This window comes from Corvus hawaiiensis, chromosome Z, assembly GCF_020740725.1.
Source record: "Corvus hawaiiensis isolate bCorHaw1 chromosome Z, bCorHaw1.pri.cur, whole genome shotgun sequence".
NCBI classification, from domain to species: domain Eukaryota; kingdom Metazoa; phylum Chordata; class Aves; order Passeriformes; family Corvidae; genus Corvus; species Corvus hawaiiensis.
Window position 1 is genome coordinate 79,131,090 of NC_063255.1, and position 12,765 is coordinate 79,143,854.

The following is a 12,765-nucleotide window of genomic DNA, read 5'->3' on the forward strand; positions in this document are numbered from 1 at the left end:
CTTGGGGCTGAGAGCAGTGGGGAATGCTGCTGCTTACAGGAATGCTAAAATAGTCATTCTGTGCACCTCGGAGAGATTTACCTTAACAAGACTGCACAAAGATGAAATTGATGCTGATGCTATCCAAACAATGTGTGGTCTTAAAGGACATGACTGACAGACTGTTGCCTCCTATTTGTGTGTGAGGTGAAGGTTTCTGCCAACAGTTAACTGCTGCAGCACGTAAACAACCCTCAGCTGAGGACTGGATATTTTAGTTTTGTGTTTTCTACAAAGGTTGTAATAAACTGCTCTCTTGAAAGCTTTCCCTTTGCACATAGCATCAGATGGCTCTCCATTCAGAATAAAAAAACCCCACAACTTTAAAAAATGCTTTAACTATGTTTTGTTTACAGCACAGTATGAATTCCTGGTGAATGGGGGGAAAGGAAAGAAAAGCCTTGGTAACAATCAAAATAGACAAGGTGTCTCTCAGTGAGGTTTGCTGTTGGTAAATTACTGTTGGGTAAATGCTCAGCTACAATCAGCCACTGGAAGTTGAAACATCCATGCTGATGCTAGCTGCCTCTTCCCAAATGAGGCTGAGAATCAGTCCCAGAATGGTTTGGGCTGAACGGACCTCAAAGCCCATCCCATCCCACCCCCTGCCATGGGCAAGGACACCTTCCACTATTCCAGGCTGCTCCAAGCCCCAGTGTCCAGCCTGGCCTTGGACACTGCCAGGTACCCAATCCAACGGGAATTTTTAAATGGCTGCTTACAGAAAGGATCTAACTCAGCTGGAACAATGTCTGTTCAGCATAATCGCTCCTGGCAGGTGTGAGCCCGGCTTCCAGGCCATGCCCAGCTGTGGATGTGTGTGAACAGCACACCCCTGACCCAAGCAAACTTATGTTACCTCACAACAGGGCTGTGCCTCAGGGGAGGATTCCTGACATCAGCCCATCCAGCACGGGCAGAGCAGAGCCTTCCCCCAGCCCCTGGCCCTGTTCCCCAGCACTCTCCCACAGCCCCATCCCCGCGGCTGCTCGGGGGCTGTGACCTGCTGGGGGTCCCAGACTGCGGCCCCACAGAGCAGAGGGCTCAGAGCCTCGCCGGGGCTCAGCGGGGCTCTGTCCCGCCACCAGGCTTCCGCCACGCTGCTCAGGAGCGGCTCTCTGAGGGGCTGTGCCCGGCGCTGCCCTGCCCACGGGCCGCAGAGCGAGGACGGCGCACGGTAGCGCCGTGAGGGGAGAGCAGCGCCCTGAGGGGAGGGCAGCGCCCTGAGGGGAGGGCAGCGCCCTGAGGGGAGAGCAGCGCCCTGAGGGGACGGCAGCGCCCTGAGGGGACGGCAGCGCCCTGAGGGGAGGGCAGCGCCGGGCCGGCACCCCCGGCACCCGCGGGTGGGGACAGGGCCAGAGTACCGACAGCCTGGAACTCCCAGCCCCGTCCGCAAGGCAGGCGTCTCAGAGGGACAACACAAAATCCAGTTTCCGTGGCTTTGGGGTGGTACCCGCTGAAAATGTTTTATTGTTCATAAACGTGATTCTATTCTCGGTTCATTTAGAATCCCGTTTACTTTTGGAGAATCATTTCCAATATTACAAAACTGTAAATTCCAGATCACTGTAGAGGTCTGACTGCCCAAGTCTGAATTTCTTCGTCAGTGTGAGCAGTGGAGCTGAAGCGAGTCAGGGGCTTGTGCTGGGACACTCAAAAGGTGTGTGCACCATGTACAGCCCTCAGATTCGGAAAAAAGAACGGGGTCAGGCAACAAAAAGTGCACTTTTCAATGCAGTTCTGTCCATAACTTTCTTTCCAATAGCTGGTAAACCTTCAGGCAAGCTCTCACAGGCACACACTGTTTAGCTCATAACCTGTGTGTGACAAGACCACTTTGGCACTGGTGCAGGACCAGGATTTGTTCTTGCAAATAATTCATCTGCACTCCCAGTTGGGAACATTATAAACTATTCTGACACTCCTGCCTCGTGCTGCCAGCAAAGGAAGGGTTGTATTGCCTCGGGTCCTGCAAGGAGCTCCATTTTCCTCACTTGCAGACAGCCCAAATGCTGTGCCCAGCTCTGCAGGCACCGTGCCTGCAGGGCAGCCGTCAGTGCTGCAGAAAGAAAATGGCACAGGAGAGAAAAGGGAAAGTTTTAAATCCTTGAGGGTGACCACAGAGATCTGTGGAGCTCAGGGAAACTCACGTACAGCACTGGGACACTTGCTGTGAACCGGTCTCAAAACTTAGGGGACCTAAACATGAGAGACCAAGAGAGACTGAGATTTGAAAATGTCAGGTATTCCTTTATTCCAATACTGTGATCAGCAGAGCATTAAAGGATTAGTGTGGAAAGGCGGGGAGGAGTCAAAATGCTTCTCCCTGTTGTTCTCTTCCCTACATTTCAAAAACATGGAAGATAGAAATCATTAGAAGTGAAGAACATAAAAAGTTTCAAACAGTTGTACAGATGATGTTAGCTGAGATTTGGTGAAACACAAGCAAAATAACAGAAAGATTTCTAACCCAGAGCCTAAGCCAATCCTTGCTGAAGGCCCTGGGAACATTTTTAAGGGATACTGAAGATTCAGCTTCTAGGATTAAGGACGTGGAACAATCGGGGTGAAGTCACTCACCCTGGGAAAGGGCACAGGGCACAGGGGAAGGGTCCCTGCAGCTCAGCTCTGTTTGTGGTGTGAGTGGGGTCATCCCCCTGCTCCTGCTGTGAGCCAGGGACAGGACTGTGCCCATCCTGGGCAGGGGAGAGGATACAGAACATGCTGCACCACGAGGAATGTCCCAAAACACCTTCACACCAAAGTGTTGGGAATGTAAAACCCAGAGCACTGCTGGAGCCTCCAGTGGAGGAGGTTGATTCCCCTTTGATGCAAGGAGCTGCTGTATAGAGAACAGTTTAAATGTAAATTTCTATTTAAATAAAGTTTAAACTGAAATCCTTTAAATTACAGGATCTAGGGCTTTAAAAAAAAAAAATTTCCTGTTGAGCAGCCTCCTTCTTTATCAGGAGGAAGAAAAAGGCAATTGTAGATGAGATGGTTGTAGGACACACCAGTGGATATGAACAGAAAACAAAACCTGTTGTAGCAGTTAAGAGGGGGAGGATTTCCTAATGAAATCAGGTGGAGATTTTTGTCTTACTGCTGGGGAAAGGGGGGGAAGGAAAGCTGCAGCTTCTCAGCCTGATGGCTTGTGGGACAGAGCAAAGGTATCATCAGCCACAGATCCCTTCTAAGCCTTAATTGCTTCTCAAAAAATGTGTCAAAAGGCTTACACAGATTTAGTTTGCAATTTAATTAAAGGGTAGAGAAGTTTTCTTTTCCTATGTGGGAGCTATCAAGAATAGGAACTTACCTAGAAGATCAGCTCATTTAACATAGCTACTTAATTCCATTAATAGAGCCTTTGCTTAGGCAAAGAACTGCAAATAGAGCCGGTATTTCACTTTATACAGAAATACTTCAGTGAGATGAGGTGAACTTGGGGTGTGCATAAAACACAACTGAGGGGAGCATAAACCCAGACAGCAGCTGTGAGGAGCAGGGTGGTCCCAGGGACACTGTCCTGCCTGCAGCGTGGCAGCCTCAGAGCTGGGAATGTTCTTGGGAAGGCTCGGAGCACCTTGGTGTTCTGTACCTCACATTATTAAAACTTAATTACTTCAAGATCAGTTTGGAAAACAAATCCAAATTACAAGCTGCTCACCCCCTGGCGGTGCACTTTGTGGGTAGGCTGCCTCAAACCAGGACAAAAATGCAGTTTCAAGGCCTTCTCCTCAATTATACCCCACTGCCCTGTTCCTGCCCCCTCTGGAGCCCCGGTTTTCCAGTGGTGGAGCACTGGGGGCTGTTCGATCCCAGTGCAGCCTCCCCACTGCAGAACAAGCATTTGCCCCTGTGCCCCAGCTATGGCTTTGTCCCCGTGGTGGATCAGCCCTGGGGAGCAGAGACCAGGCCCTGCCCTGTCCCCCGCCCCGGGAATGGCAGCAGAATAAACCCCAGCCTGAGGGCAGCCCTGCTCCCTGAACAGAACTGTAAATGTGTGCTCACACCAGACACGGAATGCTCTGAACACCCAAGACTCAATTTCTAAAGCTTTGTGCAGAGAGCAAAATGCAAAGAGGAGTATTTCAGTACGTAGGCAGAGGGGAAAGCTCAGTACTCAACTGAAACTTTTAATTAGTGTTACGTAAGAGTGAGATAATTTTATCTAGTCATCTTTGTGGCACACTCTTGAGTTTTAATTCACCCTAGATATTGGGATTATTATGATTTCTACTTCCTTATTGCTGATTATGCATTTGAAATTTGCTGCGTTGTGTTTTCCAATCCCTTCTTTCCCAAGAATCATCCTTTTTCCTACAGCATGTTGCAAAGTCATAGAAACAGACTGCTTAAAGAATAAAAATAAAAGGTTAAAAATTCCATTAACATCAGAAGTATTTTTCAGTATTGTTACTAGGGGCAGCTTCCAGTATTTAAAATTAAAACAAACTTATTTTGTAGCACCTGAAGAAACACTTTTACTTACTCTCAAGGAAAGATCTGGAAGGAGGGCACTAAAAAAAATTACAGATTCATTGCAAGTGGAAAAGAACATAAATATTTGAAAACTATAAATGTCCTAAGTCTCTCTCTACAGGTCACTGGCTAAGCCAGTCCAGTTTCAGACAATACCTCACAGTGAACAGTGGCCTACAAGGACTTGCATCTCACAAATCAAGGTGATTGTTTCAGAAATTGCAAAAGATTTTTAAGAAGAAAATATCCTTTGCTTTCTACTTGTCCTTAAGTCTGGGCAGGGAAGAAATCTAGAATGTAATTAAGGAAGTTGCACTTCTCTCAGTGCAACACACTCCACCAAACCTTTATTTCCCTACAAAACATGAATTTGTATCAGAACTGCTACAACAGTTCTACTGAAATAATTTAATTAAAGTAGCAGTATTTTTACATGGAGTCGGAATATTTGGATAATTTACTTTCACACAGTAAATCAACTATCAATAACAAACTTTACTTTCATTGCAGGAAACATGCTTTTTGTTGTACCTGACTCAGCTGACATTTCAGTGATCCCTAAGTTGATTCATACACCTTGTAAACTTTTGTGTTAGCAAATTCATGTCAATTCTGCAAAGACCTCTGGAAAATCCTCTGGAGAATTCCCTCAGTGAAAATGTTGTCTGGCAGCAACAGAGGTAATGGCTCCTGGTAATGTGCTTTGCTTTGCACATTCTGTAGTAACTTTTTTATATAACCAAACACAACGAGGCAGTGACTGCACCCAGCCTGTCCCTCCCTCTGCTCCATCCCAGTGCTCTGCCAGGTCTGGCTGCTCACCTGTGGCTGTGAGGTCTGAAGGCAACACCTTCAAGAGAAGATGCACAAAGGTGTTCCAATGTTTCTGCTGAGAGCAGGGAGGAGAGGACAATGACCAAGCTCAAGGAAGTGATAAAGCACTGCCTTTAAACACTGGTGGATCAGCCCTGGGGAGCAGAGACCAGGCCCTGCCCTGTCCCCCGCCCCGGGAATGGCAGCAGAATAAACCCCAGCCTGAGGGCAGCCCTGCTCCCTGAACAGAACTGTAAATGTGTGCTCACACCAGACACGGAATGCTCTGAACACCCAAGACTCAATTTCTAAAGCTTTGTGCAGAGAGCAAAATGCAAAGAGGAGTATTTCAGTACGTAGGCAGAGGGGAAAGCTCAGTACTCAACTGAAACTTTTAATTAGTGTTACGTAAGAGTGAGATAATTTTATCTAGTCATCTTTGTGGCACACTCTTGAGTTTTAATTCACCCTAGATATTGGGATTATTATGATTTCTACTTCCTTATTGCTGATTATGCATTTGAAATTTGCTGCGTTGTGTTTTCCAATCCCTTCTTTCCCAAGAATCATCCTTTTTCCTACAGCATGTTGCAAAGTCATAGAAACAGACTGCTTAAAGAATAAAAATAAAAGGTTAAAAATTCCATTAACATCAGAAGTATTTTTCAGTATTGTTACTAGGGGCAGCTTCCAGTATTTAAAATTAAAACAAACTTATTTTGTAGCACCTGAAGAAACACTTTTACTTACTCTCAAGGAAAGATCTGGAAGGAGGGCACTAAAAAAAATTACAGATTCATTGCAAGTGGAAAAGAACATAAATATTTGAAAACTATAAATGTCCTAAGTCTCTCTCTACAGGTCACTGGCTAAGCCAGTCCAGTTTCAGACAATACCTCACAGTGAACAGTGGCCTACAAGGACTTGCATCTCACAAATCAAGGTGATTGTTTCAGAAATTGCAAAAGATTTTTAAGAAGAAAATATCCTTTGCTTTCTACTTGTCCTTAAGTCTGGGCAGGGAAGAAATCTAGAATGTAATTAAGGAAGTTGCACTTCTCTCAGTGCAACACACTCCACCAAACCTTTATTTCCCTACAAAACATGAATTTGTATCAGAACTGCTACAACAGTTCTACTGAAATAATTTAATTAAAGTAGCAGTATTTTTACATGGAGTCGGAATATTTGGATAATTTACTTTCACACAGTAAATCAACTATCAATAACAAACTTTACTTTCATTGCAGGAAACATGCTTTTTGTTGTACCTGACTCAGCTGACATTTCAGTGATCCCTAAGTTGATTCATACACCTTGTAAACTTTTGTGTTAGCAAATTCATGTCAATTCTGCAAAGACCTCTGGAAAATCCTCTGGAGAATTCCCTCAGTGAAAATGTTGTCTGGCAGCAACAGAGGTAATGGCTCCTGGTAATGTGCTTTGCTTTGCACATTCTGTAGTAACTTTTTTATATAACCAAACACAACGAGGCAGTGACTGCACCCAGCCTGTCCCTCCCTCTGCTCCATCCCAGTGCTCTGCCAGGTCTGGCTGCTCACCTGTGGCTGTGAGGTCTGAAGGCAACACCTTCAAGAGAAGATGCACAAAGGTGTTCCAATGTTTCTGCTGAGAGCAGGGAGGAGAGGACAATGACCAAGCTCAAGGAAGTGATAAAGCACTGCCTTTAAACACTGGTGGATCAGCCCTGGGGAGCAGAGACCAGGCCCTGCCCTGTCCCCCGCCCCGGGAATGGCAGCAGAATAAACCCCAGCCTGAGGGCAGCCCTGCTCCCTGAACAGAACTGTAAATGTGTGCTCACACCAGACACGGAATGCTCTGAACACCCAAGACTCAATTTCTAAAGCTTTGTGCAGAGAGCAAAATGCAAAGAGGAGTATTTCAGTACGTAGGCAGAGGGGAAAGCTCAGTACTCAACTGAAACTTTTAATTAGTGTTACGTAAGAGTGAGATAATTTTATCTAGTCATCTTTGTGGCACACTCTTGAGTTTTAATTCACCCTAGATATTGGGATTATTATGATTTCTACTTCCTTATTGCTGATTATGCATTTGAAATTTGCTGCGTTGTGTTTTCCAATCCCTTCTTTCCCAAGAATCATCCTTTTTCCTACAGCATGTTGCAAAGTCATAGAAACAGACTGCTTAAAGAATAAAAATAAAAGGTTAAAAATTCCATTAACATCAGAAGTATTTTTCAGTATTGTTACTAGGGGCAGCTTCCAGTATTTAAAATTAAAACAAACTTATTTTGTAGCACCTGAAGAAACACTTTTACTTACTCTCAAGGAAAGATCTGGAAGGAGGGCACTAAAAAAAATTACAGATTCATTGCAAGTGGAAAAGAACATAAATATTTGAAAACTATAAATGTCCTAAGTCTCTCTCTACAGGTCACTGGCTAAGCCAGTCCAGTTTCAGACAATACCTCACAGTGAACAGTGGCCTACAAGGACTTGCATCTCACAAATCAAGGTGATTGTTTCAGAAATTGCAAAAGATTTTTAAGAAGAAAATATCCTTTGCTTTCTACTTGTCCTTAAGTCTGGGCAGGGAAGAAATCTAGAATGTAATTAAGGAAGTTGCACTTCTCTCAGTGCAACACACTCCACCAAACCTTTATTTCCCTACAAAACATGAATTTGTATCAGAACTGCTACAACAGTTCTACTGAAATAATTTAATTAAAGTAGCAGTATTTTTACATGGAGTCGGAATATTTGGATAATTTACTTTCACACAGTAAATCAACTATCAATAACAAACTTTACTTTCATTGCAGGAAACATGCTTTTTGTTGTACCTGACTCAGCTGACATTTCAGTGATCCCTAAGTTGATTCATACACCTTGTAAACTTTTGTGTTAGCAAATTCATGTCAATTCTGCAAAGACCTCTGGAAAATCCTCTGGAGAATTCCCTCAGTGAAAATGTTGTCTGGCAGCAACAGAGGTAATGGCTCCTGGTAATGTGCTTTGCTTTGCACATTCTGTAGTAACTTTTTTATATAACCAAACACAACGAGGCAGTGACTGCACCCAGCCTGTCCCTCCCTCTGCTCCATCCCAGTGCTCTGCCAGGTCTGGCTGCTCACCTGTGGCTGTGAGGTCTGAAGGCAACACCTTCAAGAGAAGATGCACAAAGGTGTTCCAATGTTTCTGCTGAGAGCAGGGAGGAGAGGACAATGACCAAGCTCAAGGAAGTGATAAAGCACTGCCTTTAAACACTGGTGAAAGCCATGAAGTGCAGAAGTCTTACAGGCAGGCTGTCCCTGTATGTGCAGCACAGAGCTGCCCTTCTCACATGGCTCTTTCACCATGTAAGTGCTGCCAGTAGAAGCCAATACCCTGTGCAGGTTTCCAAACACTTTAATGTTTGGGAAATGAGATTTAAGCATTCCTTCGTGAAGGTGTCCCAAGACTAGGATGAATTCCCACTGTGACCAGGCACCACCTAAGCACAGGGCACTCCTCTTCACCCTTAGAGGATCAGACCTGTTGACTCAGCACACAGACAAACCTTTATTACTCTGATGTAAAAATAGGGCCCATCTCCAAGATGATCCCACTACCAAAGCTGTACTTCAAATTATTTTTAGGATGAAGATTAGTGTGCTGGAACTGAAAAGAACAATTAACAAAAAAGGCAAGAGCAGCTTCTCATGTTTCTCTGAGGACTCCTGCTATGACACACAGAGAAACCTCAACCTAACCACAGCAGAAGGAATGAAGACAAAAACCTCTTATAAAATTATGGCTTTTCCCTGTTTTTCAGTAAGTTTTTGTTTCTTTATACCCCACTCACTGTCCCAAGGCTGAGGAGGGTCTGCCTGGCTGGAAAATCTGCTGCTCCACAGCTGCTCACCTTGGCTGGGCTCCTGCCCCACAGCAAGCAGAGCAAGGCCCAGACACAGCTGCACTGTCCCTGCTGTGCCTCGTCACAAATGTGCCCTGAAACCAGCAGCAAACACACCACGAGCAGTTTGCATCTCCTCACAGAGCACCCTCCCATCATCACAGCATTTTATCCATTCCCTAGGAATTAAATCAGCAGTGAATAAAAGAGTGCCTTCAATAATTATCCGGCATGTCCACAAGACACCTCATGGGGACAGGCAGATAAGCTCCCCTGGTGACAGAGCAGGGCTCACCATCATTATTTGTCTCCAGTGTGAGCACAGATGCTAAAGCCTGCTGTGGTTGTTCTCCACAGCATGAGCAGCCCAGCAATACCAAATCCACTTCCCCAGGCTTAACTGCAGCTCCCCATTTCTTTCACTGCATCCAGGTCTTTATTTCCTTCCTTGTCAGAGCATCTGAATGAATCAGAGCATCTGAATGCTCCCTTGAGGATGAGGACTAAAAGTGCATTTAGCACATACAGGAATTTAGCAATGGCTCATTTACTCTGTTTGATGACAATGGTCAGAGGTCCTCAGCCCCACAGCACTGCATCTGTGCACGTTAATAACAGAGCACTGCATTCATTCTGCTTCACAAGGCTTGGCTTTGATAAACACACACCTGTAGTCACACCTGGAAACATTAATTCTCCTCTTCAGCTCCTCCAGTTTAGGCCCATGCACGGCAGAGCCTGGGAGGAGAAGCTCCCACTGATACCTGCTGCTGGAGCGGCAGACAAACTGTTTGTTTCACTGATGTCCTGCCAGCTGAGGAGCCTGCAGAGAACTGTTAAGGTTAGCAGTTGGTTATGACAGGTAGAAAATGAGCCCCGGTTCTGCAGTCCTTCAGGGAGAGGCTGCTCCAGCCACGTCCCTTGCACGGGGTCAGTCCCTCAGGGACAAGCCCTGCCACCAGCCCTGCTCCTGGGGCTCCTCTCTGCCAGGAGCCTGCTCCAGCACAGCCTTCCCTGGGGATCACAGCCCCTCTCAGGACTCCCTGCTGGCTGAGGGTTCCTCAGAGCTGCGGGGCATCCAAACCCACGAAAGCACTGCATAATTCTTCGGACTATTTGCTGAGGTTTAGGCACGTCAGCATCCTTGTCCATTTTCACAGCAATGTATTTAGTCTGGTTATTGGTACCAAAAACCAATCTGGATATCATATTCCCATATGAAATTTGGCCTTGGTAGCTGAGAATTTAAAAATTAAGAAGCGCATCTGAATTTTTCAGCTTCACCTTGCATTTGACAGAGCACTGGGGATGCCAGCTGCACACTCTGAATTGCCCTTTTCACTCATCCTACAATACCCCAACATTATTTTTGGCATTAAGTCTTTCTCCAGACTGTGCCAGACAGGGAAAAGATCAGGAAGAAAGGGTGCTCTAAAAAAACAGTGAATTTTTAATGCATTAATATTGGAACAAGGAAAAAAGTCTCTTTATAGTACCCATTCTTAGCAGTTGCTGGCTGTACAGCAGAGTTGAGACTCAACTACATTTTCCCAACACACAAACATTTCTTCAGAAATTGAAGTACAATAAAGGTGAAACACATTATTTTATTTATAAAATATTTTCCTAATAATTTATCAATACTTTTTGCACAGTTTTCAAAGTAGATCCAATCCCCATAGATATTTTGCAATTAAGGAAAAGGATGAAAAGGAAGGGAGTGGAGAGAGAAAATTACACATGATGCAGCATCTGTGATCTCTCAGAAAGCCAAAAAGTTAATGGAATGCACCTGGAACTATACCCTGATAAAATCCATTAGTCTCCAGACATGTATTTTGCACCTCCAGCATGTTCCATCTTTAACCACGATTTGAGGATTAAAAACTGTCCTTTCTTTCATCTTCAGGTTCACACGTATTTTTCCATTTCTGTAGTTCCTGAGAATCATTTATCTTCCATGCTTCAGCAAAGGACTTCATTTTTTTCCTGTGGGAGAAAAAAAAAGCCTAATCAAAATACAGACACATTTTTAAGTGAAGCACATCAAACCCTGAAAGTCCTACAGTCATCTGCAAAATTTTATACACAGTCAAAAATAGCACAGCTCAAAATGTTTTCTGATTTTCAAGCAACCAGTTAATATTTTCTAAGATATGTGTTCCTGCTCTAGGTCAGCAACAAATTAATTTCATAACTAACTTACAGCACCACCAGCAACGACAAAATGATGTAAAAAATAGAAATAACAAATTGTTAAAGGAAATAAACAGCATTGTAGTCAGCCCTGTTAAATTTTCATCATTCTGTTCCTACAAATTTGTACTTGTAGAATCATAAAAAGAAAAAGCATTTTCAATATAAATGAGTGCACACATCCTTCCTATTTTCTTCTCAGCATTTTTTGATTTATAAGAGCTGTGACAAATTACAAGACGTTTAAAATGGGTTAACACACATTCCTGACGACAGTAATGTCAAAACTGGATTAAATTACCCAGTGGATTTTCTTAAATAATATGAAAGTATTTAAAAAAATAAGACAAGGCATCTGGCCCACGGGTATTGTGACAGCACAAGTACAGTGCTACCAACAGGGCTGAGTTTGACTCCCCAGAGCTGGGAACTCCTGCTCCCACCAGACAGACCAGAGCCACTCCTGGAGCTGTCACATCGCCCTTGGGAAGAAGGCTCAGGGCTCCCAGACTGAGTGGTGGAGGACAAAGGACTCACCACAGCTTCAGATGAAGTATTTACCCTTTTCCACTGTGAGAATAGAAGGAACTTGCCCTGGAAACCCAAAACAGAGCAGGCAGGTTTCGTGTCCCAGGGCTGCTCAGGGGGACACGTCATTAACTCTGCTCTGTTGCCCTCACCGTGGCCCTCTCTGGGCACCCTAAATCAGGCTTCCCACTGCATCACCCCACACTGCTCTTACTGCTCATGGGGTTTGGGTGCAGGGAACTCCCTTTCTAGCAACAAGGACATGCTGGAACTCTCCTGGACCCGTCCCAGTGACACGCCACCAGAATTCTCACAGAACAAAGAGAAATGGAAAGGATATATTACATTATTTCACATTTTATTATCCAGTAAGTCTGGCCTTCCAATTCAGATTCTCACCTTTCTGAACAATTTTTTCTTAATTTTAGAACCCTACACAGCCTGCAACAGCAGAGTTAAGATACTGCTCGAGATCTGTTGTTTTACTTTTGCCAATTATGGACTGGTATTTCCAATTAGTATAAGCTACCACATTATTTTTCCTATAAACTGTCATGTACCTTCAAAGGTTTTTATTTTGCTTTATTAAGGGACAGATAAGAAACATCGTTAAGTGCCGAGCACTGTCGAGTTTTGAAGTTTGCACCTATAAATAATTAGTAGTCAAAATGTTCTCATACAAAATTATTCTGTCAGGATTAGGTACAGCCATCAGACAACCAAGATCTTGGTTCATTATGTTCCTAAGGGGCTATCTGAATTTTGCTCATAGGACTGACACGGAAAATAACAGCAACAGAAAAAAACCCAGTGAAAATGGATTATGAATAT

General features: G+C 44.3%; 1 protein-coding gene across 4 annotated transcripts in view; it reads right to left on the minus strand.

Annotated features, from left to right (window-relative positions):
• Positions 1 to 10,637: 10,637 nt before the first annotated feature.
• The window catches only part of MSH3 (mutS homolog 3), a 90,343-nt gene continuing 88,215 nt past the window's right edge, over positions 10,638 to 12,765 (minus strand). For 3 of the 4 annotated variants that reach the window (XM_048291015.1, XM_048291016.1, XM_048291014.1), the window contains one exon: positions 10,638 to 11,199. In XM_048291015.1, coding sequence (XP_048146972.1) covers positions 11,091 to 11,199 — 109 coding nt within the window. In that variant the 3' untranslated portion in view covers positions 10,638 to 11,090. The remainder of the gene's footprint in view (positions 11,200 to 12,765) is intronic. The other variant, XM_048291017.1, reaches the window with a different exon arrangement.